The sequence below is a fragment of the Tasmannia lanceolata genome, unplaced genomic scaffold (assembly GCF_043159265.1).
Source record: "Tasmannia lanceolata isolate RefF3 unplaced genomic scaffold, GAP_Taslan_0.1 ptg000020l, whole genome shotgun sequence".
NCBI classification, from domain to species: Eukaryota; Viridiplantae; Streptophyta; class Magnoliopsida; order Canellales; family Winteraceae; genus Tasmannia; species Tasmannia lanceolata.
Window position 1 is genome coordinate 30,785,410 of NW_027518697.1, and position 27,280 is coordinate 30,812,689.

Consider the following 27,280-nt stretch of genomic DNA (forward strand, 5'->3'; position numbering starts at 1 on the left):
CTCATAAATTGGTTGGAGATATACGATAGTATTTCTTGATTCTATGTGTGAGTCCCTAAGCTATTAATGTGTTTGTGAGTCCTTGGCTATTTAGGTGTCCGAGTCCGTAAGCTAGTTAGTGGAAAAGCTTGGCTCCCTCTAGGTAGGAAAGAGGACTCACATCCGACAAGGGGGAGAGTAACATCTTTCTTTCCAAGGCCGAGTTTGATCAAGTGACCAAGGACAATAGCATATCCTATCTCTACTTGTTGAAGCTACTGAGGAGCATGATTCTTTCCCTCCGGAGCTTGCACCAATCATTGAGGAGTTCCAAGATGTTGTGCCCGATGAAATCCCTCCCGAGCTACTTTCTATGAGAAGCATCCAACATCGTATCAATTTCGTTCCAGGCTCAACTCTTCCAAACAAGGCAGAGTCCAAAGGAGCATGAAGAACTTCAACGATAAGTTAATAAATTTATCACCAAAGGAATGGCACGTGACAACATGAGCCCGTGTGCCGTCCCTGCTTTACTTGATCCAAACAAAGATGTGTCATGGAGGATGTGCATCGATAGTAGAGCAATGAACAAGATCACCATCAAATATCGTTTTCCCATTCCGAGACTTGAAGATATGCTTGACCAACTTGCCGGTTCTCAAGTCTTCTCAAAGTTGGATCTTAGGAGTGGCTATCGTCAAATTCACATGCGACCCGGACACGAATGGAAGACCGTGTTTAAAACTCGAAGTGGACTATATGAATGGCTTGTTATGCCATTTGGGCTTTCAATAGCTCGTAAAAGAGGATTTTGAAGAAGAAAAGATTTTCTAATTATTTGGCAAGAAATTTAGTTCTTGTTCTTCCTCCACCACCCAAAGTATTGAGTTCGTCAATCTGAACGATATATTTTTCCTTATATTAATTGTAAAAGGAATATATGTTACGAGCTTTTATCCAGCACTCCACACTTATAATACTTTATTAACCACTATCGGACCGAAATACCCCCACTCCCTCTTTCTTTTTTATTTTTAATTTTTTACCTGTTTTTACTTTTTACTTTTTACTCTCTCTCTCTCTCTCTCTCTCTCTCTCTCTCTCTCTCTCTCTCTCTCTCTCTCGGCAACGCTTCGCATTCACCGCCGTGGCAGTCCGCCTTCATCGCCATTGTGGTCCTACTTCCGCCGCCGTTGTGGTCCGCCTTCAACCGGTGAGCGTTTTTTCATTTAGGGTTTTTCATTTTAGGGTTTTGCTAAGTGGTTGTTAGAGTTAAAATTCATTTTAGGGTTTTGCTAAGTAGTTGTTAGTGTTAAAATAAGGGTTCAGAGCAAGGTTATAAATTTCGTTTCGTCCGAAATTTTGGTCATTTCGTTCGAAATTTCGGATTTCGTCAGAAATGGACGAAATTTTGAATTTCGTCCGAAATTGGCTATAACGGCTAGTTTGACTGGATTTTGCAGATTTTACAACAATGCCCCTAGGAACGGCTCTTTTTGGTTTTTGACCATTTTAACCTCAAAATGTGACAGTTTATAGCTGTTGGGAAGGGTATTTTAGTCATTTTTAAATGCACAATCAATTAAAAACTCTATAAATAGCCTTTTCCCTACCTTCTTATCCTCCACCTTCACATAAGTGATTCTCCTTCTTTCTCTACTTTCACTTACATTATCTATTCTACTAAATTTCCTACAAGTTTACCCTCTTCTTCAACTCAATCCAAGTCTATTTTGGAGCAAAGGGAAGGCATGCATTCAACTTACCACTACAAGAAGTCAAGAACTCTTTCCAAAGGCTTATTTCAAGTGAGTGAAGGCTAATTTTTTCTTCTTCTCTTCAACTCAAGTTCAACCTCAAGGTTCTCTTTATTTCTTTCCATTTCCTTTCTTTTATTTCTTACTTCATTTGTCCCCTTCTACTTCATTTTTTTGTAATTTGTTTCAATTTTCTTTCTTCTAATTCATTTTTCCCCTTCTTCTACTTCATTTCAGAATGAGTGGGTCGGGCTCGGGACCTTCTGCAAGAGCATCCTCTATTGGTTCGACACCCGCTAGATCAGATGACCCGGCATGGGCTTACGGTACATTGGTTCCGGGTCAAAAAAATAAAGTAGCTTGCATATTCTGTGGCAAAGTCATATCAAGTGGAGGTATAACCCGCTTGAAAGAACATTTAGCGGCTGTTCCTGGTGAAGTAGCATCATGCAAAAAGTGACTGAAGATGTAAAATATCGAATGAAACGACTTTTAGATGCAAAGAGAAAAGAAAGGGCTAGGATGAGCCTATCCAAAGCAGAGGTTGGAGGTTTTTATGGCACACCAGAAGAAGAAGAAGAGCAGGATGAAGAAGACATTGGCACACAATTGCCTCAACGAAAAGGTAAGGAAGTTCTTGTAGAACCGATTGGTACAAAAAGGAAGAAGAAGGGAATCACAGGAGGGATCAGGAATTTCTGTGCACCACGAACAACCCCTGGAGCCCAGCCAAGCATTAAAAGTGCTTTGGCTACTAAAGAAACAATGGATAGAGCAGACATGGCGGTTGGCATGCTTTGCTACGATGCCAATCTCCCTTTCAACGTTGCCAATTCACCTTTCTGGCAACCTATGTTTGATGCTGTGAATGCCGTGGGTTCGGGTTATAAGGCACCTACTTATCATGCTTTAAGGGGTCCCATTTTGAAGAATACAATGGATGAGGTAAACAACTACTTGGAGGAGATTAAGATGTCATGGAGATACACTGGCTGTAGCATTATGGCGGATGGATGGACAGACACCAAACAACGTTCCCTAATCAACTTTTTGGTGTACTGCCCTAAAGGAGTCATATTCCTCAAATCCGTTGATGCATCTGGCATAGTGAAGAATGCCGATGAATTATACAATATCTTTGAAAAGATTGTCGGAGAGGTGAATCCGGAATATGTGGCGCAATTTGTAACTGACAGTGAGCCAAGTTACATAGCTGCTGGGAAAAGACTAGAAGCCGCGTTTGGTACATTCTTCTGGACTCCGTGCACAGCTCATTGCTTAGATCTCATCTTGGAGCATCTGTGCAAACCGAGTGTATTTCCTCACATAGCAACCACAATTGAGAGGGCTCGGACGATTACAAAGTTCATCTACAACCATGGAAGCCTCTTGAATTTGATGAGGAAGAAGTTCACAGGTGGGAAGGAGTTGTGCCGCCCTGCTGCAACCAGATTTGCTACAAATTTCATTAGCATACAAAGTCTGGTGTTGAATCGGAAAGCACTCCAGCAGATGTTTGTGTCTGATGAGTATAGTACTAGTAGGTTTGTCCAACACCCACTGAGTGAAGGGGTAGTTAGTACTGTGTTGGATAAATCTTTTTGGGACCAATGCAAGTACATTCTAAACATCAGCGAGCCTTTAGTGAGAGTGCTGCGTTTGGTAGATCGGCAGGACAAACCGGCGATGGGTTACCTATATGAGGCCATGGATAAGGCCAAAGAGAACATCAAATAGAGGTTGAAGAGAAAATCATATTACAATCCCATCTGGAGGATCATCGACCAAAGATGGGATAGGCAACTCCACAGTCCCCTCCATGCAGCAGGATATTTTCTTAACCCTGCTCTCTTTTTCACTCCTACCTTCTCTAGGCACAATGAAGTAACCAGAGGCTTGTTGGCATGCATCACTCGACTGGTACCTGATGAAGGTACACAAGACCTCATCACCAATCAGATTGAGGATTATCGAGAGGCTACGGGTATGTTTGGAATAAAGCTTGCAATCCGCAACCGAACGAAGTTGGGACCAGGTATATTTGAGTTGTTTGTTTAATTAAGTATAATTCATTTTAACTTTCAGTTTCTCAACAAATAATGCTTTACTATTTGTTACTTTACAGTTGCATGGTGGAATCAATTTGGAGGTGACGTGGAAGAATTACAGACCTTTGCGATCAGAATCCTCAGTCAGACCTGCAGTGCGACTGGGTGTGAAAGGAATTGGAGCACCTTCGAACACATTCACTCTGCAAAGAGAAATAGGTTGGAGCACCAGAGATTAGATGACTTGGTGTTTGTCCATTACAATCTTAAGTTTCGAGAAAGGTATAAAAAGAATATAATGTTTTCAACTCTCACCTCATCACTTTAAGCTTTTAAGTTTAACCTTTGACATTAAACTTAATGTTTTCCTTTTCAGGGGCTTGTTGAGGAAATCATCTACCACTAGTGACCCTTTGAGCATAGACCATCTGGATGTCATGATGGATTGGGTTGCAGAAGAAGATGTCATATTCACGCCGGAAGACATTGGGTGGGAAAATCTTGAAGCACCTACTGCTGTGGTTGGGGCCGGGGACGACGACGACGACTTTCTCATGCCTCTTGAAGAAGATGTCCCTACTGGTGGTCCAAGTGGTGATGACGACGGCGACGAAGAAGACATTGAGTATGATCATCCGGGTTACGATGACTAAGAGTTGTTGCTACTAGCTATTGTCTATGTTTCACTTTCATGTATCTCCTTTTTTTTATGTTTTTCTATGTATCAGACTATCAGTTGGACTTGTGCGAGACTTTATGTGTTTAACTAATGAATATGCCTTTTGGGACACATATTTTGGACTATTTATTAGTTTTTCATCTTTTTCTATTGATTTTTTTATTTTTTGGATTTTTCTCATATTTTTTAATATATTTTTTGTGTGAACGAAAAGTTTCGACCGAAATGCACCGAAATCCCACCGAAATTTCGTTTCGGTGGCCAAAACGAAATGGCGACCAAAACGGAATTTACAACTATGGTTCAGAGTGTTAAATAGTGGTTCTAAAACTCAAACAGAGGTTCAAAGTTGAAAAATAGCGGTTCAAATTGATAAAAAAGGCTCAAGATTGTAAAATAGTGATTCTAGATTGTAAAATAGTGGTTGAAAGTGCTAAAATAGTGGTTCAAGGCTGAAAAAAAGTGGTTTAAGGTTGTTAAATAGTGGTTCAAAGTGCTAAATAGTGGTTCAGGGTTGTCAATAATGGTTCAAGGTTGTAAAAGAGTGGTTCAAGGTTGTAAAATAGTGATTCAAGTTTGTAAAATAGTGGTTTAAGGGTGTAAAATAGTGGTTCACGATTGTGAAATAGTGGTTGAAAGTGCTAAAATAGTGGTTCAAGGTTGTTAATGTAAAATAGTGGTTTAAGGTTATAAAATAGTGGTTCAAAGTGCTAAGTAGTGGTTTAAGGTTGTAACTAGTGGTTCAAGGTTGTAAAATAGTGGTTCAAGTTTGTAAAGTAGTGGTTTAAGGGTGCAAAATAGGGGTTTAAGGTTGTAAAATAGTGGTTAAGGTTGTAAAATAATAAAATAGTGGTTGAAGGTTGTAAAATAGTGGTTTAAGGTTGTAAAATAGTGATTCAAAGAGCTAAAATAGTGGTTCAAGTTTGTAAAATAGTGGCTTAAGGTTGTAAAATAGTGGTTTAAGGTTGTAAAATAGTGGTTTAAGGTGCTAAATAGTGGTTTAAGGTTGTAAAATAGTGGTTCAAAGCGTTAAATAGTGGTTTAAGGTTGTAAATAGTGGTTCAAGGTTGTAAAATAGTGGTTCAAGTTTGAAAAATAGTGGTTTAAGGTTGTTTAATAGTGGTTTAAGGTTGTAAATAGTGGTTAAGGTTGTAAAATAGACTCCACGTTCTGAGAAATATTTACAATCCGGAAAGAGGAAAAAATGGAGTCTTTGTCTAAAGAAATGCTTTGAGAAAGGGCAGATGTATTGAACCTAAAATAGTGGTTTAAGGTTGTAAAATAGTGGTTTTAGAATCAATTGAGAAAATGTAAAACAATTTGCAATATAGGAGTAAGAAACAACGGACAAACAAGGTAAGTAGGATAATGGGTTTCTTCCCAGCGAGTTGGGTGGAAGGTTAAGGTTGGGTCTAGCTTCTGCTTTTGCTTTCATCAACAGCTTCTGAGTTGGGTAGAAGAGGAGAGGGGTTTCTTCTATGGCGAGCTCCAATCGTGGTAGTGGTGGTTTGGTCTCCTTCTCTTGGTGTTATTCCCATTTCAGCCATGATTTCTTCCCACTCCGAATCGGTTTCTGAGGTTTCTGATGTAGAGTCTTCTACCTCGTACACATAGGGTTCATCATATTCTTCTTCTGCTTCTTCTGTTTCTTCTACAGACTCATTCTCCGTCCCTGTGTTGTTGTTGGTGTCGGAGTCGGATTCCGGTGGATTTCTCCAAAGCAGGGATCTGCACATCTTTCTGGTTTTGCTAGGAGATTTTTTGTGTGTTTTGTCTGAAATGAGGAGAGTGGAAGTTGGAACGGTTGTTGGAGCTGGAGGTTTTAGAGTAGAAGGTTGGGATCCCTTTAGGGTGGCCACCGGTGCAAACTTGATCCCTTTAGGAGGAAATCAAGTTCAAAGATCCCTTCCTGAGAACAACTGGTATCTAGTAAAGGATAAGAGATCCAAAAGAATTGAACGGGTAGCGAAATGAAGACTGGAAGAAGGCTTTGGGGACTGGAGATGTTGCAGATGTGGGTTCAGGAATTTCCAAAGAAGGAAGGTCTGTTGGGAGTGCAAAAAAATATGGTCAGGTCCGGATTTTAATTTTCCTCCTCATCAAAATAGGGTCAATCAGGTGGGTGATGGACTGGCAGGGGTGGAGGAAATCCGGGAAGAGCCCATTCCAGCTTTGGGTTTAAGGAGAGTGGATCCTCTTGTATCGGAAGGGTTTACTTTCAACCTGGAAGTTGTACCCTTGAAGTCTATAAGCAATGTTGATCTGGGTATTTGCGCTAGGATTTAATCAGGTTGGTCAGGTGACTCAAAAGCTAAGGAAAATTGGTTGAGAAGTAGGAAGGGTATTAATTGTGGAGTCATTGTGTAGAAAGTAGGTTTTGATTTCTTCACAGATAGGGGTTAATAGAAACCATCTTATTAATGTCTGGAAAGAGCCAATAAATTCTCCTTTTCTTGAGCTTTTATTTTGGGGAGAGAAATTAAATTCGGAAGGGAGTGATCATTGGTGGAGCGTCGAAGGTGTGCCCCCTCAGGCTTGGTGTGAGGAGAATTTTCGAAGAATTGGGGAAAAAATTGGAAGAGTGGTGGAGATGGATCAGTCATGTCAGGTTGGCAAGGGGTATTCTCTTGCAAAAATGCTAATCTCTACAGTAGGGGTTTCAGGCAAGGAGTTACCCATCCTAGTTTCCCTTGATGGTGCTCTTAGATGAGTGAGAGTAAGGAAGGAGGAGGAGTTTGGGAGGGTAGTCTTAGATGGGGTTAGTCTGATGAGTAAGGACGTGGATGATGAAGATTTTTCTGAGGGGGGCTGCTCGGAGGGGGGTTCAAGTAGTGAGGGATTGTGTTCAGGGGACGAGGAGGGGTTTTTGATTGGAGAAGAGTTTCAGGTTGCAGAGGTGTCTCATTTGGAAGATGAAGCCCACGATAGCATTGCTTGCTATCCTGCGCTACATGGGGCGCAAGATAGACCAGAAACACCTGGCGGAAATTTTAAATTTGAAATTAGTTTGTCTCCTATAGAGTACAGATGGCGTAGCGTATGTGGAAATAGGCCTAATATGTCTGAACCGGTGGACCCCATCTGCCGTATTAATAGCTTCTATGACATTATAGATGCTATTTCTCCAAGGACTTTTCAAGAAGAAGCTTTTATACCTCATCGAGAGTTGGGTCAGGAGTTATGTTCTGGTGGGCCACGGGAGGTGGGCATTCAATCGCCTGTAGTGAGTCTTGGATGTTGGGGTGTGGCCTATCTTCCGGAGGTTGACAGTTCTGGGCTCGCTCTAAATAGTTTTGGGCTTGAGGGCAGTTGTAGTGACTGGTTTGTATTGGAATCCCCTGTGAGTTATTCGAGTATTGGTAATCCAATTCCATTCCTTTCCAATCAAATGCTTTTTAAGTGTGGAGTTGGGAATTCTTATTCTGTTACTTGTCCTTCATACTCGCCTGAGGAAAGGTCTTTTAGAGTAAAGCCTTCATCCAAAGGTTGTAGCACGGAGACTGATGATCCTAAGGAAGCTTTGTTGGATGTGGTTAGACACCTAGATTTTGATTCAGAAACAAAAGTTGAGATCCCCCTGGAGTTGGAGCGGAATGGGGATAAGTATAGTTACCAATGGGAAGATGGTTTGCCCGTGGTTTTGAAGAGGGGTGTTTGTGTCCCGGAATCCCAGGACTTTTTCCGTTTCGATGTGTGCTCCGGTTCTAGGGTTGTGGCGTTGAGGGTGTGCAATGTTCCTTGGGTTTATAAGAAGGTTGAGCTGTCATCCTTGAATTTCGGAGTTATTACCCTAGCTAAAGCTGATATGGAGAAGTTCTATTCCTCTGAAGTGTTTAATGAATTTGCTGGCACTAAGGCTCAGTATCAATCTCTCTATGATGAAATGGAGTTGAGAATAGTTGGAGGCGGATCTTTGAAGCAGTGTTTAAAAACGCGGATTTGACGCCGAACGCGGCCAGGAAAAATCCTTGTCGACTCAACGCGGATGCGGCCAAGAATGCGGTTGACGAGATTGACGCGGTCATAACTTGGGAGAGTCCAATGAGTTTAATGACTATGTAGGGCAAAACGCGGAATGCGGATGTGGTGCAATGCGAAACGCGGCCAAGGCAAAAAGGAGTCGACTCGGGGGAGTTCCTTGTCGAGTCAAGGAGTTTTTGAACACTGCTTTGAAGAAGTTGGAACGGAGTTATTCTAGGAAGCAGAAAGCTTGTCAAAGGGAAGTAGCTAAATTTTCTGAAAATTTGACAAAGGAAACAGATATTGTTCTGTCTGTTACTACGATGGAGCCTCTGGAGTATATTTTGGAGACGACAGGCGTATCATCTGGGGATAATGCCGGGGTTACTGCTAATATGGTGGAGATTGATGGTTTTGTGTCTCATACGGAAAATTTGACAAAGGAAACAGATATTGTTATGTCTGTTACTCCGATGGAGCCTCTGGAGTCTATTATGGAGACGGCAGACGTCTCATCTGGGGATAATGTCGGGGTTACTTCTAATATGGTGGAGATTGATGGTTTTGTGTCTCATACTCTGGGAGTTAGTAAGGATCTGGGCTTGGTTTATGTTGGGCTTGAGAAAGATTTCATATCTGAAATTAGATTAGCCGACTTACGGGATTCACGGGAAAAAGAGACTTTGGTCAAGGAATCAGCGGAGTCTTCAAGAAGGAAGGTGAGGGAACTTCAGAAATTGAGGATGGACATCAACTTTGGTAAAGAATTGGTTGTGGAAGAGGACTCTCTAAATATGAAGAGAAGAAAACCTAGGGGGAGGAAGAGGAGATTGTCTGCCAAGTTAGATTTGCAATGAAGATTGTGTCGTGGAATGTTAATGGCCTGAAGCATCAGGATAAGATAATTCAAGTTAAGGAGTTGGTTAAGAAGTTAAAACCGGATCTCATTTGTTTGCAAGAAACAAAAATGGAGTCTGTTAATATAGGTGACGTTAGAGGGTTGGGGGTTCAGGCGGAATGGGATTTTTCTTTTGTAGGATCATCTGGCGCTTCTGGTGGTATTTTAGTAGCTTGGAATGAGAATGTATGGACTAAGAAAAATGAATGGAGAGGAAGGTTTTCTTTGTCGATTGCTTTCAAAAAGGAGGAGGATAATACGATGTGGTTGTTTTCGAGAGTTTATGGTCTGGTCCTTAGAGTTGAGAAAGTTCTGTTTTGGGGGGAATTGGAGAAGGTTAGGGATTCCTGCTCTTTGTCGTGGTGCATTGGGGGGGGGATTTCAATGAGGTTAAAGAAGTGGGTGAAAGACTGGGTTGTGTAAGATCTAATTCAAATATCAAAGCTTTTGCTGATTTTATGGCCAAGTTTGAGTTAATTGATCTTCCTTTAGCGGGAGCCTCCTTCACTTGGTCCAGAGGTACTAGTCAGAGTCGACTGGATAGATTTCTTGTTTGTTCGGGGTGGTTGGATTTGGCTCCTGAAAGTTCCCAAAAGGCTTTGGTGCACTCGGTTTCGGATCATTGTCCCCTTCTTCTTGACCCAAGGCTTGAGTCGTGGGGCCCTCCCCCCTTTAGATTTGAGTTGGCTTGGCATAGTTATCCCCAGATGGAGGACAGATTGAGTAATTGGTGGTCTTCATGTAATATGGAGGGCCCTGCGGATGTGGTGATTGGGAGAAAACTCAGATTTGTTAAGAGTAAATTAAAAGAATGGTCTAAGGAACAAAATCAGCAGGCTAATGGCAGGAAGTTTTGGTTGGAAAATAGGTTGGTAGCTTTGGAGGAGTGTGGTTTAAGCTCTGAGGAAGAGTGGGAGGAGTTGGGTAAAGTAAAACAGGAACACAAAGGGTTATTGTTGCATGAAGAAATATCTTGGAGGCAAAAATCAAGGGTGAAATGGCTGGAGGAGGGAGATAAGAATACAGCTTATTTTCATGCGATGGCTGACGTCGAACACAATCAAATCTATTTCAGTGAATGAGGTATTTAAAAGTTCCAAGGAAGAGGTGTCTTCAGCTATAGTTGATTTTTATTCTTCGATGTATGCTTCAGAAGGGATCCTGCGTCCTATCCCTGAAGATTTGGAGTTTAAGAGTTTGAATCTGGAGGCAAGTTCGAATCTGGAACAACCTTTTGAGGTAGAGGAAATCGAGAGAGGGCATTTCTCGATGTCTAAAGATAAAGCACCTGGTCCAGATGGTTTTTGTCTAGCTTTTTTCGAAGCATGTTGGTCGACTATGAAATGTGATATTATTAGATTCTTTAAGGAGTTCTATGAAGGTTTGACTCTTGATCGAGGCACAGAAGCTACTTTTATAACCTTAATTCCCAAGATTAAAGGTGCTACTAAGGTGTCTGATTTTTGTCCAATCAGTTTGGTGGGGTGTTCGTATAAGTTATTGGCTAAGGTATTAGCTGATAGAATCAAAATGGTGCTCCCTCTTATTATCTCCGATGGTCAGAGTGCTTTTGTTAGTAAGAGGCAAATTTTAGATTGTTGCTTAATAGCAAACGAAGTTATTGAATCTTATTCGAAAAGTGGAGTTGGAGGTGTGCTGTGTAAGTTAGATATGGAGAAAGTCTATGACAGAGTGGATTGGGATTGTTTAGATTTTCTTCTGGGTAGAATGGGTTTTGGAAATCGTTGGAGATGATGGATGAGAAATTGCATTTCCTCGGCGTGGTTTTCCATTTTGGTGAATGGGTCTCCAAAAGGTTTTTTCAAGTCTTCTAGGGGTCTGAGGCAAGGGGATCCTCTTTCTCCTTTTCTTTTTGTCATTATCGCGGAAATTCTCAGTAGGTTGCTATCAAAAGGATGTAGTAAGGGGCTGTTTGAGGGTTTTATTATTGGTAGTGACAGAGTGGAAGTTTCACTTTTGCAATTCGATGAAGACACCATCCTCTTCTGTGCCTCTGATAGGAATATGATCCTAAATTTGAAGGCTACCCTAAGATGTTATGAATTGATCACTAGTCAAAGATCAAATTTCATGAAATCCAGCTTGTTGCTATTACTCTACCCCTTTCAGAAGCTATTGAGTTTGCAAAGGTGATGGGGTGTAGGTTAGATTCCTTGCCTTCCTTGTATTTAGGACTCCCTCTGAGGGTTGGAAAACCGGGAAAAGAGCTTTGGACTCCTATCGTGGAAAGGATAGAAAGAAGATTGGAAACTTGGAAGAGAAATCTTGTTTCTAAGGGTGGGAGATTAATTTTGGTTAAGGCGGTGCTAGCTAACATACCCGTGTATTATTTATCTATGTCCAATTGCCCAGTTAGTGTAGTGTTGAGAATTGAACAGATTCAAAGAAGATTCTTGTGGGGAGGTTCAGGTAATAAGGGTGGTCTCCCCTTAGTAAGGTGGGATAAGGTCTGTGTTCCGTTAAAGAATGGTGGTTTGGGGATCAGAAGATTGAAAGAGTTTAATCGTGCTCTTTTGGGTAAGTGGCTTTGGCGTTTTGGTGTGGAACAATCATCTTTGTGGGTAAAAGTGATCGAGAGCAAATATGGTTTCTTGAATGGGAATTGGTGTTCGAATGATACTTATAGCAAGAAAGGAGGGACTATTTGGCGAAACATTTTGCGGTTTAGGCAAAGTTTTGAAGCGGGAATTCGGTATAAAGTTTATAAAGGGGATCAAATAAAATTTTGGGTGGATGTTTGGTGCTCTGATGACCCTTTGGAGGTTCTTTTCCCTGACTTGTTTTTGGTGGCTTTGAAAAAAGATGCGTTGGTGAGTGATTGTTTCGAGAGGGTTGATAAGAAGGTGGTATGGAAGCCTAGCTTCAGAAGGAATTTTTTTGACAGAGAGTTAAATTATATTACTTTTTTGCTTCAATTGATTGAGAATTGCTATCTAAAAAGAAGTGGGGTGGATTAAAGGATTTGGATTTGGGAATCATCCGGCTTCTTCTCACTTTTTATTTTCGGCTGATGCCTGCGTCAGGTTCCCCTCTTGCAGCTGGTGTTTGGAAATTTCTCGGGCCTCCATCGGTATTTTTTTTTGGTTGGGCAGTGTGCAGTGGGAGAATTCAGGCCATAGAGTTCCTTAGAAAAAGGGGTATGTGGCTGGTAGATCATTGTTCGCTTTGTGTGGTAGATGGTGAATTTATTGATCATCTCTTTATACATTGCAAGGTAGCAAGGGAGATTTGGGGGTTCATTCTGGAAAGGTTTGGTATTTGCTGGATCTTCGCAAACTCTATATCAGAACTATTGATGAGTTAGGATTATGTGCCGTGGAAGAAGAAAGGAAAGTTGCTATGGAGATTGAGTTTGCTAGCTTTGTGGTGGGTTATTTGGAAAGAAAGAAACTCGAGAGTTTTCGAAGGAGTGGCAAAGTCATCTTACTGGTTATTTATGAAAATTATTGCTTTGGATATTTTTTGGGCTAAGAGTCTTCCTCAGTTTAAATTTGTTTCAGCGTATGATCTGTGGGAAGGATGGAGAATTGTGTGCTGGGAAGGGGTGAGGAGAGAAAGGACAATTCAAAAATGGGTTGCACCTCCTGAAGGGTTCCTAAAAGTTAATTTCGATGGGTCCAGTTTGGGTAATCCGGGCCCGGCTGGAATTGGTGGCCTAGCTAAGGATTCTTTAGGGCTAGTGTCATGGGCGTTTGCTGGTTCAATTGGTAGAAGCGATTCATCTGAAGCGCAAGTAAAAGCTGCTTATCATGGGATAAAATATCTGAGCAGAGACATTTATGATAGGGTGATTGTGGAAGGTGATTCTACCAATGTAATTAGTTGGTTATCAGGTAAAGTGGTCCCCCCGTGGAGATTTCTTAGTTTCTTTGAGGAGATCTCTGATCTTGTTTCTGAATCGTCTATGGTGTTTAAATTTGTTAGAAGATCAGTCGATGGTTAAGCAGACTCCCTTGCTAGATCGGGTGTCCATAAAGAGGCGTTGGAGTGGTTTGATTATCTTCCTCCGTGAGAGATTTTTATAGTGTTTCTGTTGTATCTTGATATTTTTCCATTTTGTATTCTTGTGGACCATCTCGGTTCCCTTTTTTCAATATATTGCCTTTTCAAAAAAATAATAATAAAGGTTCAGAGTGCTAAATAATGGTTTAAGGTTGTAAATAGTGGTTCAAGGTTGTAATATAGTGATTCAAGTTTGTAAAATCGTGGTTTAAGGTTGTAAAATAGTGGTTCAAAGTGCTAAAATAGTGGTTCAAGTTTGTAAAATAGTGGTTTAAGGTTGTAAAATATTGGTTAGAGTATGTTGGAACCAATATTGAGAACTATTTTCCATGTTTGAACCACTATTACACTCAGAACCACTATCGAGACCTCTTTCTCAGGTTTGAACCACTGCTTCGAGCCTCTAAACCTCTATTACATGTTAGAGATTATAAAATCACTATTATATACTCTAAACCACTATTGAGACCTATTTCTCATGTTTAAACCATTGTTTAGAACCTCTGAACCACTACTTAGGCACCTGAACCGCTATTTAGTGTTTTGAACCACAATTTTACAACCTTGAACCATTATTTTAGCACTTTGAACCACTATGTTACAACTTTGAACCACTAATTTAGCACTTTGAACACCTATTTTAGCACTTTGAACCATTGTTTTACAACCTGGAATCACTATTTAGGCACTTGAACCACTTTTTTAGAACTTTGAACCACTAAATAGCACTTTGAACCTCTGTTTTACAATCTTGAATCACTATTTCGTCACTTGAACCTCTATTTAGCGTTTTGAACCATTGTTTTACCACTCTAAACAACATTTTTCACATTCCGAACCACTATTTAGATAATTTTAACCACTATTCTACAACTTTGAACCTCTATTTGTGGTTCAACTTGGCTAAATAGTGGTTCAGATTTCTTTACACCCTTAATAAAATGAACGAACAAGAAAGATAGAGACAGAGAGAGCGCATTAAATAGTGTTTAAATTAATGGGCAAAAAAATTGTTCAAATAAGTTTCCCGCTTTTGTTGTGACTATAGAGGAGAAATAGAGCAGAGAGAGCAACGGGAAAGGGATGTTACCTTTCCTGCACGACAATGGAGGTTTGAACGGGACGAATATGGTGGCTCAAATGGAGGGAAATGGAGGCTTCAAATGGACAACAATGGTAGCTTGGAAGGGACGACAATAACAGCTTCAAATGAAACAACAAAGGAGGATTGAAATGGCCAACAATGGTAGCTTGAAAAGGACGACAATGGTAGCTTCAAATGGAACAATGACTGTTGCGGCCTTTTCCAAGAAGGAGAAAAGGAAATGGATGAAAAGGTGACGGTGATGGGTAAAATGGTGATCTTGGAGGGAGAGGGGGTATTTCGGTCTGGATATGGGCTAAGTTTTTGTTAGAGAATATGCCCTAAAAAGCCAGTAGAATGACATATTCTAATCAATAAAGATTTATTTCATGACATGAATGGGTAATGACATGAATGGGTAATTATATTAATGAATGTGTGTGATGTGCTTGTTTATTGACACATGTTCGTCCTTAGGTAGCATAGTAGAAATGACATGCTCAAAGGATTTAAAGATCCAAGAGAACAAGGAGATATGGCATCTCAGTTCTATGCAATCCTTAATACTTCCTAGTTGGGAAAGAGACTGGACATCTCTTTCTGTATACAACTAGCACCAGTCTTGCTAACATGCACGTGTCGTGAGGTAACTTATCTCGGTCATCTGGGTAGTGGACCCTAAGCAAGAAGAGTGGGTGCGACGATTGGATCGCGCAACCGAACCGGATCAAATAAAGAACAACTTGTGGACAAGAAAGTATAAAGTTGTTCTGATAGGACCCTTCACAAGTCCTTAGACCTGCGGGATCTTATTGATCTGTCGGACCGTTCTAAGGTCTTAGTCTATCTTATAGTGATTCTATTTTAGAATTACATTCGGATAGAGCTATATCCTAGAGCAAACCCTCGAGACCAATAGTGATACTCAACAAGGGATTCTTTGCCCTAAAATTTAGGGACATCTACAATTTCGTCAGAGCCGTAGGCTTATTAAATAGCCTGGCCAAGCGGATTTGATAAAATGTTTATCGGAAAGTTTTATAAAACACTGAATTGTTTTCAAAGGATTTTACAAATGCATTTGAAGACCGAACACCGCTTGACCAAAATGGTATACCAAGAGTGGGCCAAGGGAGTAAATGGTATCCACCTCACATATGACTCAACTCAGTAGATGTAGTTACGAAGAAAGGACTTGCACATACATAATGTGATTAGGGGTATGATGATCTGACGGTCATCTTCAGGGTTACATCTCGATGGAGGCCACTGACCTAATGCGAGTGTAGTTTAACTACAGAGCTAGATCGCAGTGGGGCCCACCATAGGGTTCTGCAGGATCGACCGTCGGATCCCTGCGACGATCCCACTCATAACTCGAATGACCCGATAACAACCAAATTGATCAGGGTTCCGCATTTTATGTAATTGCACGGACGGATATGATCTGTCAGATTAATGTGGATATTAATTAAGTACATATATATATATATGTTGATATATGTATATATACACGTCTTTGTTAAGCAAGTAACAAGAGACGGTAAGAGAATTTTTTGAAGACAAATTGGAGCCGAAATAACTCCCATTTGACGTAAGTTATTAATTAATTAAATTGTTAATTAATTATTTAATTATTAAACGTTATTATGTATATTAATTTGATTAATAATAAGCATAATAATGTGTAATTCAAACGAGGATTGTTATTCCCAAACCAGTTTTGCAAAAGTTACAGAATTGGAAAGGAATTGGGAATTAGGATAGGACTACATATTTGGATAAGGCTTGTGGGGCCCACAACACTCATAAATCAGTTGGAGAGCTGGGGAAAAGAGTCTCAATTACTCAAGGACTTTTAGTTGCACTCAAACTTCTTGTTAGATAAGAATTGCTAAATTGTAGGATCTACAAAGCAAGTTATTTGTTTCCAACACCAACTCTTATGAGATAAGGCCACAAGGGCTGGAGAGAGGCATCCAAACACGTTCTCACATGTATCTTGAGTGTCTCCACACAGCATTGGAGGTTTGGGAGAGTCTCATTCACTCGAGAAGTCTCACTTCAAGTTGGTTTCTCAATTGGATAGGAATTGGGAGAGAGAAGTAAGGATTTATGAAACCAAAACTCTATTTTCTATAAATGATACAGGGCTGAACAAAATTTTAAGAGAGGAATACTCCAAAATTTGTTCTCCCTTGCTTCCCCCTTTGGAAAAATCGTTTTCCATCTCTCTCTCTCTCTATCTCTCTTCCAAATGAAATAGTTTCAAAGAGAAAGGCTTCCAATCAATTTTTGTATTCTCTATGTTAACTAACCAACTTCTCCAAAAGCTTAAGCAGTTGGAGAAAGGCGTTATTTATCTTTTATACTTTAGCACTCCCCCGCACGTGTGGCCCACTTGGCAAACACGTGGCACATGTGGTCCCACTTTGGGCCGACCATCGCATGTGAATTTTTGCTATCGAGGGGTTTGAACTCGAGACCTTTGGCTCTGATACCATGTTAACTAACTAACTTCTCCAAAAGCTTAAGTTGTTAGAGAAAGGCATTATTTATCTTTTATACTTTAACACTCTACAACAAAGGTACTGGTTAGATCAGACCTATTCACATCCACAATAGTCCAAGCAAAGAAAAAGAATCCACCAGTTCAACTTGCAGGGTTCGCGGCGTTCAGAACGATCGCAACCATTTGAGGAGTAGATCAAGCAGCGTGGTTTCTTGATTTCTTCTTCAAAGAGGTATTTCTATATGTTTGATTAACATAATTAACTAATCTAGACTCGAGGATCTTGAGCGATTGCAAGATCGAAAAGAAAAAATTAAAGTTCAATGCAATTTTTATTCCGTTGCGCATGACGATCTTGCCGGAAGGGGTTAACCTTCATTTAGTTTTCTCTTTGCCCCCCTCCTTAGTAATTTAGAAAATACCCCCTCATTTCATTTAGCCGACCCCAACTAGTTTGGTACAAAGGCTTTGTTGAGTTGAGTTGAGTAGCCGCTCATTCCAGATATTTCGTCAACTTTTCCCATTTTTCACGTCATTTTCCCAAAAATAAATAAATTTGAATGATGTGTTTTTAATTGAAAGCAATTTGGAATGCATTTGGTCTGATCTCTCGTTTTTTACTGTGTAAAAATTCATTGATTATTGTAAAACAACGATTGTTTGCCCCACCTGGAGCAAATTCCTAGATCTGTCGCTCTGTATGTATGCATGCATGACATGACATGATAGAGTATTAAACCATAACCCCATCAAAATAGAAAGGAAATCTGTTGCGTTCTAAATTCAGAAATATTGGTTTGCTTTTGCAATGTCCACCTATAGCAATAAAAAGAAATCCATACCTTTCGCAGAACAAGCTTATACTCCATAAGCTCATTATAAGTACGTTGCAACTTTTCACTATTGGCATTAATTTCTATCAGTTCAGCTTCAAGTTCACCAAGTTTGATCTGTCATACACATGGATATAACAAAAATGCTAAGCATATAATATCAAAGAAGTACAAAGTAGGTCTCTCGAATCAAGTAATCGACAATAAACATAAAAAAGTTAAATATGTAACACAAATATGTGCAATGTAGCTTCCTCTAAGCAAGTTATTAAGAAAAAAAAATTTGATGACATAGGGTATCCCCACCCCATTTTAGGATGGGACTAATCCCTACAGATGAATGCAATCACCTGTAAACCAAGTTATTAACAATTAACACACCTCCAAGTCATCCAGATGAATATCACTTTGTGTCATAGACCTCACTGAAGGTGACAAGCCAGCCTTGGTCATTTGTTCCTTGAAAAAGCGTAGCTTGCGTGCCATCTCTCCACATCTTCTAATCTGTGAAAATAAAATGCATGCATTAGGAAACATTGTGAGGGAGGGCCATAGTTCCCAAGATTATAAAGGATGTTTAGCAAAAAGAAGAAAATATATGCGTATATGCAAGAAGTCTCCTAACACAGTACCTTTTCCAATTGGCAAAACACAAACAGTCAATGCACTGCAAATGAAACTAAGATAAATAATTATTCAACAGCATCGACAACCCAAGAAGATTCATTAGCACCCCTCTCCACAACACACACACACACACACACACACACATGCCTATCTTACACTTTAGAACTCACTGCATATGAACAAGGACTGGTTAAACACTTTGAATCAAATGCAGCAACACACAACTAGCAAAGAATACAATGGCAAAGAAATCAAAGAAAAAAGAAGTTCAAAAATGATTTTGGCAAAAGATAGAAGCCGTAGCTCGGGTACTTCCTCTCTTCCGGTCAGTCAGTCCGTCGGGTCGCTCCTCCCCTCTGGTCTAGTACAGTTTCCTATTCCGTTATAGGAGTGGGGTGAGGTTACGCATTAGAGGGACTGAACGGAACGCTTCTAAGAAGAGAGAAGTAGTCCAATTCCTTTATAGGAGGAATAGTATGGGAGTAAAGGAGTACTCGAATCGAATATAACCTCTCTAACCTTTACTAATAAGGAATATAATGAACACTTACCTAATCCTGTGTTAATATTACCCCCTCCCCACCTCTCGAACGCATCCAAAGCTCTGGTTCCACCACCGGTATCATATAGAAATAGAGCTTTAAGCCCAAATCTATAAGAAATCGATACCGTATGGATCCACTGTAACAACGTATAGCATACCAATAGGACATAATCCTACCTTTCCTTGCCCCTTGTAGGGCGGCCATCCCTGGCAGAAAGAAGGGGATCTGAACACCCTCTGGCGTACCTCTAGTTTCCGGCTTTCCGCCATCCTACGGACTAGAAGATACAATCACTGCCTTCTTGTGTACTGCTTGCTGTTGGGGTGAGTATGTTCTGCATGTCCTTCCATTACAGGAGAGCAATTAGGTTCAGGTCTACCATCCGAGCGGCATCCCCAGACTCTCCCTAGTTCTGGGGACCCAAGAATTTATATATGGCGCTAGTTAATTCATAATTGAGTTAAATTTTGAGAATAATAGTCTCTAGTGGAATGATTAGGGATATATTTTTCAGGTGGAACAGTGATTGATTTTGCCAACCAAAAGTCACTGGGGGCCTTGGTATGAGAAAATATTATGGCTCAAATGCCACTGTCTTTCATATATGGTGGCGGCAGCTATTCAATTGAAAGGAGGATTTATATACAGCGTCATCGTCTCTAATATGTAATATCAAAAAGTTGGTGGCTGCTTCAGTCTGGCAGAGTGGAGACTAGAACTCTCCCCACTTGGAACTCTTGGAAACAATTTCGCCACTTTGACTGAAAATTTAATCTTCTATGTTCAATAAGGAGCTAAGACCTTCCAGGTGAAGAAGTGTTTTGGTGGCTCTATATGAAGAAGAACGCCAAGCGACAACACTAACAATAGAGAAGCACATGCGAAGAAAATCAAGAACATTTGTGGAGGGTGAAAAAACTTTGCGGTTTGGAGCTCTAACGGTTTTCGTGAAGATGCAAGCTCTCTTCACCATGGAAAATTTTTTATTCAAAAATTCTCTACCAAAAAATAGTTCCTCTGACAGCTCGCATCTCCCCCATATAAAAGTCCTTGCACAATGAGTAAAAAACAAAAGTGCAATGGTAGGTCTTTATAATTTCAATTATAAGGTTTTTTTTTTAAGATTATAGCTACAAGACTTGAAAAAGTGCTAACTAACTTGATCTCTTCGGAGAAAGGTGCATTTGTGAAAGGCAAGAGCATTACAGACAGCATTTACATTGCCCAAGAGATGATGGTAGGTCTAGCATGCGCTGGGAATTTATTCAGAATGTTTTAGTGAAATTTGGTTTCAGCAAGGCCTAGAGGGACCTGATAAGAGAAGTCGCACAAACTTATTGGTTCTCAATAATTCTTAATGAAGAACCAAATGGATTCTTCAAATCCTCAAAAGGGTAGGAGACCACGCCTCACCCGGAAAGTTAATTCTTGCCGAATAAGTGCTAAGCAGAGACGTTCATGAGCTATTCAGATCAAGGAAAGCTAGATACTACGTGTCCCAGTCAGATAGCATCCCAATCACCCTTTTCCTATTTGCGGACGACATTGCCATCTTCACCAACAGATGAAAACCGACCCTAAAAAGGACCATGGGTTACCTAAATAAATATGAAAAAGTTTCAGGTCGGCCAATCAACAAGTCAAAAAGTTGCTATGCAATCAGCAATAGTGCCTCTTGGGATCGGACAAAAGTGATTGTAGAAGCCACAGGAGTCGACCGAATGAAAACTCCTATAACATATCTAGGAAAAACACTATACGTGGGGAAACCGAATGAAAACTCCTATAACATGTCTAGGAGAAACACTATACGTGGGGAGACTGAAAGTGGCATATTTTGAAGTATTGATTGGGAAAGTGAGATCAAAATAGAATGGAAAGAGAAGTTATTAAGCTCAGGTGGAAAATTAATCATCATCAACCATGTCCTAAATAGGATCCCATTATATACAGAAAGTACTGATGCACTACTAGCTAACTTCTAGGAGGGAAGGCTGTGAAAATGGATCCAAAAAACACTGGGTGTCATGGGAGAGGATAGGAAAACCGAAAGGAGAAGAGAAATTAAATCTGAATCAGATATAAGCTTGGCATTTAGGATGAAATCACTCCACAAGCTACATGAAAACAAAACACTCCAGAGCCACTGTAGACATACTCATCCTAAACCTACTGGCAATTAGCAAAGGCATCTTGAAGCAATGGCGGGATATAATCTCCTTGAGAAGTTACCATTCAATAAAAAAAATAATCTCCTAGAGAAGCAAATGGCAGGAATCCACAAGATGGACTGGGAACAGGAGACATAAGATTCTGGACTGACCAGTGGATTGGTGACAGCCCTCTGCTCACCAATGCTACAAAGAAATATCAAATAGCCGTCAGCCACAAAATCAAGGTAATTTTAGACCAAGGTTACCTGGAACGCGGTTTGTTCCGGTACGTGGTATGGGAACGGGTACGGGGTTCGATGGTAGCCCGGTACGCGGTACGGTGAGGGTAGGCTAAGTCGGTTCACTATTTCAGCTCGCAGGTCGCTTTGGAACGCAAATCTGTTGTCACTCTGGTACTCTATATTTATAATTTCATATATTTTTACAAGAATATCATTCTACAGTCCATACTACGTACATTTAATAAACAAAACCAAAAATCCCGTGTATGCCATTCATATATATTCAAAATGAAAATTCCAGTTCCAATCCAATGCCAAATATATAAAATTTGAACATCTCTAAATATCACTAAATTAAGTACCAACATATATTGCATTCTCAATCTTAAATGAAAGCAAATAGAAAATAACTACCCAGTTCTGAAATAAAAACATAAAAACATGAACAAAGTAATAAACTTGTTTTAGACTCAGGGTACTGGAATTGTTCTGCCTTGCACAGCCAACTAGATGAGTTGATCTGGTTCCTATCCTCCTCGGGCAAGTTTGCCACAAATTCGACACGGCATCAAATCAAAAGCAGAACACAGGAAAGCATCTAGGCATTAACGGTATGGGGATCACTTCCAACCAAAATTCAATATTTTTGCTGGAAACTATTCTAAAATGCTATTAGCATAGATGGCAGATTAAAAGACAGCTATATTCATCTCGCCTCTAAATGTTTTTGCTGCAACTCGAGCACAATAGAATCAGCAGATCACATATTCATCAAAAGTGATCTGGCCAAAGGATTATGGGGATGTATTTTGACATATTTGATCTGTTAATCTGATTCCAAATCAGACGATAAAGAGTTGGTTCATCTATTGGCATAACTATGCATCTAAGAGAAAGAGTTGTGTTGGCCTTCTCACGGGCGCCACAACGATCTTCATTGCTTGGGAGATCTGGAAGGAGAGACGAAAGAGAATAATGGAAGGAAAGACAAGCCATTAACATAACTAGTAACTTTGTCAAAGAGCATGTAAGATTAATCTCTACAACAGTAAAACCCTCCAAGTCAGCCTCAATGATGGAAAGCCTAGCTTTATCTCAACTAGGCATTATCAACAAGACCTCCAGAAGCACAAAGGACAGTTGCATATTGTTGGATATAGTTGGATATATGTAATAAGCCTGAGGGCATAGATGTTATTATGCTTCTCCATTATTAATAAATATATTAGTGAGGGGGAGATCATCTCTCTAACTCAATTTCTCTTCTCTAATTCTTTCTCTCAACATGGTATCAGAGCCCTAGGGTTTTTTGAACCCTAGGGAAACCCCTTAGCCTCCATCTTCTCCATTCCTCAACCCTAACCCTAAGCCCTTTTCCTCATCCTCATCTTTATCTCTCTCTAACCCCTTCCTCATTCTCATCTTCATCTCTCCCAAGCCCTAAACCTAACCCTAACCTTCCCCATTTCCAAAACAGATTTCATCTTTTTGTCCCCCCTCAAATCCACTCGCACCCCCTGAAAACCCAAGCAGTCCAGTGTTTTGCCCCCCCTCAAACCCACTCTCGCCCCCCTGAAAACCCGAGCAGCGTTTGGATTTCTTTGTTAAAAGCCTTATTTCTTACGCTCTTTCTTTGATGTGTTAGATTTCTCTCTTCTTACTACGTCTTCGGCATCTTCCTAGTCTCTATATGGGTCTCTCTATGCACTTGGTCCTTTCTTGTGCGCTTCTTCTATGAGCTTCTTAGTGGATTAGTTAGTTCTTATTCATCTTCTCTACGTCTCCTCGTTTACACCCTTGGTTGTGGTTTCTTTGTTTCTTGATCTTTGTTGTCTTGATGGAACCTCCTGTCATCGTTGATCCATCTCTTGGCATGACAACTGAGACTCATACTTCTACCACACCGTCGGTTCCTTCTTCATCGTCTCACCCTACCTTGGCACCTGTGGATGGTTCATACCCACAGTTGAATATTGCCAAGTTTGATGGAACTAACTACCTTCCATGGAAAGTTGCAATTGAGACCTATCTCCTTTGGAGAGGTAAGGTCAGTTTTCTTTGTTAGGACCCCCCTCCACGTACGGACCCGTCCTTCACTCGTTGGGAAATGGAAGATGCCTTGATTCGCAGTCTTTTATGGCAGAGCATGACGCCTGTCATTTCATCCACGATGATTCTTCTTCCTACTGCGAAAGAGATTTGGGATCATACAGCTGACACTTACTCTGGGGTTGAGAATCTCCGACGTATTTGCTCTACTTACTCTGAGTGGATGCGGCTTCACCGTGGTGATCTGTCCCTGGAGACTCATTATGGCCAGTTTATGTCCTTATGTCAGCAGCTTAACATCTACTTACCCATCACGTCTGATATCAATGTTCTTCGCCGCCAGTGAGAGCAGACCCGGGTTGTTCACTATCTTGAGAGCTTAGGCCCTAAGTTTGCTTCCTTCCGTCAGCAGATCCTTGGCTCGGACACTATTCCCTCATTGCGGGAGACTTATTTACGAGCACAGCAATGTCTTGATGATCCATCTCCCAGCCTTCCGTCTAAGAGTGCAGCTCTAGTTTCTTCTGACAGTTCTGGTGGGTCTCAACCACCTAGAGGAGGTGGCTACTCTATTCGGGCTCGTGGCCGTGGCCGTGGCAGAGTTGGTGTTGGCCGTGGTCGCCCTTATTGTACTCATTGTCATAGGGATGGCCACCAGATTGAGACATGCTACACACTACATCGAGAGCTTCGCCCAGGCCGGTCAAGCTCATCTCACTGCGACCGGTCCGTCTGACAATGTGACCTCTTTGCCTATCTCTACTTCTGCTGATGAACCTTTCACATTCACGAGATCAAATTATGAGGAGCTGCAGCGGTTCAAACAAAATGCCTCCCATCATACTGCTAGGTTTGCTCAGCCAGGTAGCTCACCCACGACCTTACTTTCTAGCTCCGGGTCCTGGATTATTGACTCGGGAGCCTCCAATCACATTACTGGTAACTCTTCTCAGCTTGCTTCTTTTCATTCCATTTCGACAGGAACTCAGACCATTACTCTTGCTGATGGGTCCACTTCCCCCATCACTGGTATTGGCACAATTTGTCCTTCACCTAATATTTCTTTATCATCTGTTTTATGTGTTCCAAAATCTCCTTTTAGCTTATTGTCTATTAGCCAATTAACGAAAAATCATTGGTGCTCCATCTCATTTTATCCATCGAATTGTGTTTTTCAGGATCTTTCGACTGGAAAGACGATTGGATCGGGTCGTGAGGTGGATGGTCTCTACCGCCTTGACTGCAGTCGTTCTCCTACAGTCCTGCATACATCCGTCGATGCATTTCAGTGGCACTGCAGTCAAGGTCATCCGTCCCTTCAGCGCCTTCAGCAGACGTCTTATGTTCCATCTTCTATTTCTCCATTCCAGTGCGAGTCGTGTGAACTTAGGAAGCATCACCGGGTGTCCTTTCCTTCCCGAGTCCTCAGTCGTGTCGATAGTCCTTTTAGTTTAGTTCATTCTGATGTATGGGGGCCCTCTAGGGTCGCGTCCAATAATGGTTTTAGGTATTTCGTTGTTTTTATTGATGATTATTCAAGTATGACATAGATCTATTTGTTGAAAGACCGCTCCCAGTCTTCAGTGCTTTTCAAAAATTTCATGTTGAAATAAAAAACTAGTTTAATTACAATATCAAATGTCTCCGTACTGATAATGCTCGCGAATATTTCTCTTCTACACATGGTTTTGAGGATTATCTTACAGGTCATGGAATTATTCATCAATCTTCATGTGCCTACACGTTGCAGCAAAATGGTGTCGCAGAAAGAAAATTGAGATATCTACTTGAAGTTACTAACACGCGTTTCAAATGCGAGTCCCTTAATCTTTTTGGGGAGAGGCCGTATTGACGTCATGTTTTCTTGCAAATCGTCTCCCATCTTCTGTCCTTCGTGGTTCCTCTCCTTTTCGTCTGTTGTATCCTCAACAGGAGCTGTTTCCACTCCTCTCTCGCGTCTTTGGGTGTGTCTGTTTCGTTCACCTTCTTGGACCTAGTAGGGACAAACTTGATCCTCGGTCAGAGCGATGTGTCTTTCTGGGTTATTCTAGGACTCAAAAAAGTTATCGCTGCTATAGTCCTCGTTTACGACGATGGTTTGTCTCCGCCGACGTAACATTCTTTGAATCAGAACCTTTTTTTGGGCCTACGACTCCTCCTGCTCCTAGTTCCATCCCGGATGAGGTACCCTTGTTTCTTCCTTCACTTGCTGACCCTGTACAGGTACCACTCCAGCCTGCGCCACACTCAGAACCGGGTGAGTTCTAGTGGTTTGCCCACCCGTTACAAAAGAATATCAGCGATGAGTGCAAAAGACGCGGCCTCCACCTCCTTCTCATCATCCATCGTCTGCTACAGTAGAGGTCCCACTCATGCCTACTGAGGTATCTTCTTTACCATCATCTGCCATTACTTCTGATTCTCCCATTGCTTCTCATACTAGGTCTCATTCTACAACCCATCCTATTTCTCAGTTTGTTTCTTATGATAGACTAACGCCTTCTTTTCAAGCCTTTGTTTCTTCCTTGTCCTCTGTAGAGTTACCAAAATCATTACAGGAGGCTCTTGAACATCCTGGCTAGCGAGCTGCTATGGATCTGGAAATGGAGGCACTTCGATCCAACCAAACATGAGAACTTGTTTCTCTTCCAGTTGGGGCTCGACCAGTTGGTTGTCGTTGGGTCTTCTCCATTAAGTATTTACCTAATGGAAAGGTTGAACGGTTGAAAGCTCGTCCGGTTGCTAAGGGGTACACTCAGACCTTTGGGGTTGACTATCATGAGACGTTCTCCCCTGTAGCCAAGATTCCTTCAGTTTGTGTCATCTTATCCATGGCAGCTAATCATGGTTGGCCTCTGCATCAACTTGATGTGAAGAATGCCTTTCTGCATGGCGATCTACAAGAGGAGGTTTACATGGAGCAGCCCTAGGGTATGCTGCTCAGGGGGAGATGTCTTCCTCTGTTTGTCGCCTTAAGAAATCCTTATATGGCTTGAAACAGTCTCCAAAACAATGGTTTGGTCAATTTAGTGAGGTCGTTATTCGCTTTGGTCTTAGACAGTGTGCAGTAGACCATTCAGTATTCAGTCATAAATCCTCTGCAGGGTGCATCCTTCTGATTGTGTATGTTGATGACATCATTATTACAGGAAACAACTCAGGAGGAATTCAAAGGTTGAAGAGTTTCTTAGAGACAGAGTTTGCTACAAAGGATTTGGGTCGACTTAGATACTTTCTAGGGATAGAGGTGGCCTATTCTTCTCAAGGAATATCTCTATCACAGAGAAAGTATGTGTTAGACCTACTGGAAGAAACAGGAAATCTTGGAGTAAAGCCTATATCTGTGCCTATGGATCCTAGTGTGAAGCTTATTCCAGAAGAAGGAGATCTGTTGAAAAACCCTGGCAGATATAGACGACTAGTTGGCAAGCTCATATATCTCACAGTTACTCGCTCAGATATCTCCTATGCAGTTGGAGTAGAAAAGAGCACCAGGGAAAGGACTACTATTCAAGAAAAATGGACATGTCAGAATAGAAGGCTATTGTGATGTAGATTGGGCAGGATCTCCAGCAGATAGGAGATCAACCACTGCCTACTGTACATTTGTTGGGGGCAATCTGGTGTTTTGGAAAAGTAAAAAGCAAGAAGTTGTTTCGAAGTCAAGTGCTGAGGCAGAATATCGAGCTATGTCCTATACTAGTGGAGAGCTCCTTTGGTTACGTTCCCTCATGGCGGATATTGGTTTTCCTTGTTCTTCTTCAGCTCAGCTTTATTGTGATAATAAAGTTGCAATTCACATAGCCACCAATCTTGTTTTCCATGAGAGAACCAAGCATATAGAGGTGGATTGCCACTTTATTCGTCAGAAAATTCATAAAGGAGAGATAC

At 41.1% G+C, this 27,280-nt stretch overlaps 2 protein-coding genes across 2 annotated transcripts in view; one reads left to right on the forward strand and one right to left on the reverse strand.

The window, feature by feature from the left end:
- LOC143854138 (V-type proton ATPase subunit a2-like) overlaps nt 1–27,280 on the reverse strand; it is an 89,710-nt gene that overhangs the window by 45,558 nt on the left and 16,872 nt on the right. Inside the window, exons 3-4 of the mRNA XM_077363944.1 lie at nt 18,155–18,277; nt 17,783–17,890 (exon numbers count right to left, since the gene is read on the reverse strand). Coding sequence (XP_077220059.1) covers nt 17,783–17,890; nt 18,155–18,277 — 231 coding nt within the window. The remainder of the gene's footprint in view (nt 1–17,782; nt 17,891–18,154; nt 18,278–27,280) is intronic.
- On the forward strand, nt 3,494–4,437 carry LOC143854755 (uncharacterized). The gene is made up of 3 exons (XM_077364860.1): nt 3,494–3,771; nt 3,862–4,066; nt 4,161–4,437. The coding sequence occupies exons 1-3, from the start codon at nt 3,723–3,725 to the stop codon at nt 4,435–4,437; spliced, it is 531 nt and encodes a 176-aa protein (XP_077220975.1). The 5' UTR covers nt 3,494–3,722.

What these genes read in the sequence shown, in the direction of transcription:
- LOC143854755 (XM_077364860.1), top strand. Translation starts at nt 3,723, where the DNA reads ATGTTTGGAATAAAGCTTGCAATCCGCAACCGAACGAAGTTGGGACCA. An exon ending in CCGAACGAAGTTGGGACCAG is followed by an intron (nt 3,772 to 3,861) that starts GTATATTTGAGT and finishes GTTACTTTACAG; the next exon opens with TTGCATGGTGGAATCAATTT. An exon ending in AATCTTAAGTTTCGAGAAAG is followed by an intron (nt 4,067 to 4,160) that starts GTATAAAAAGAA and finishes TTTCCTTTTCAG; the next exon opens with GGGCTTGTTGAGGAAATCAT.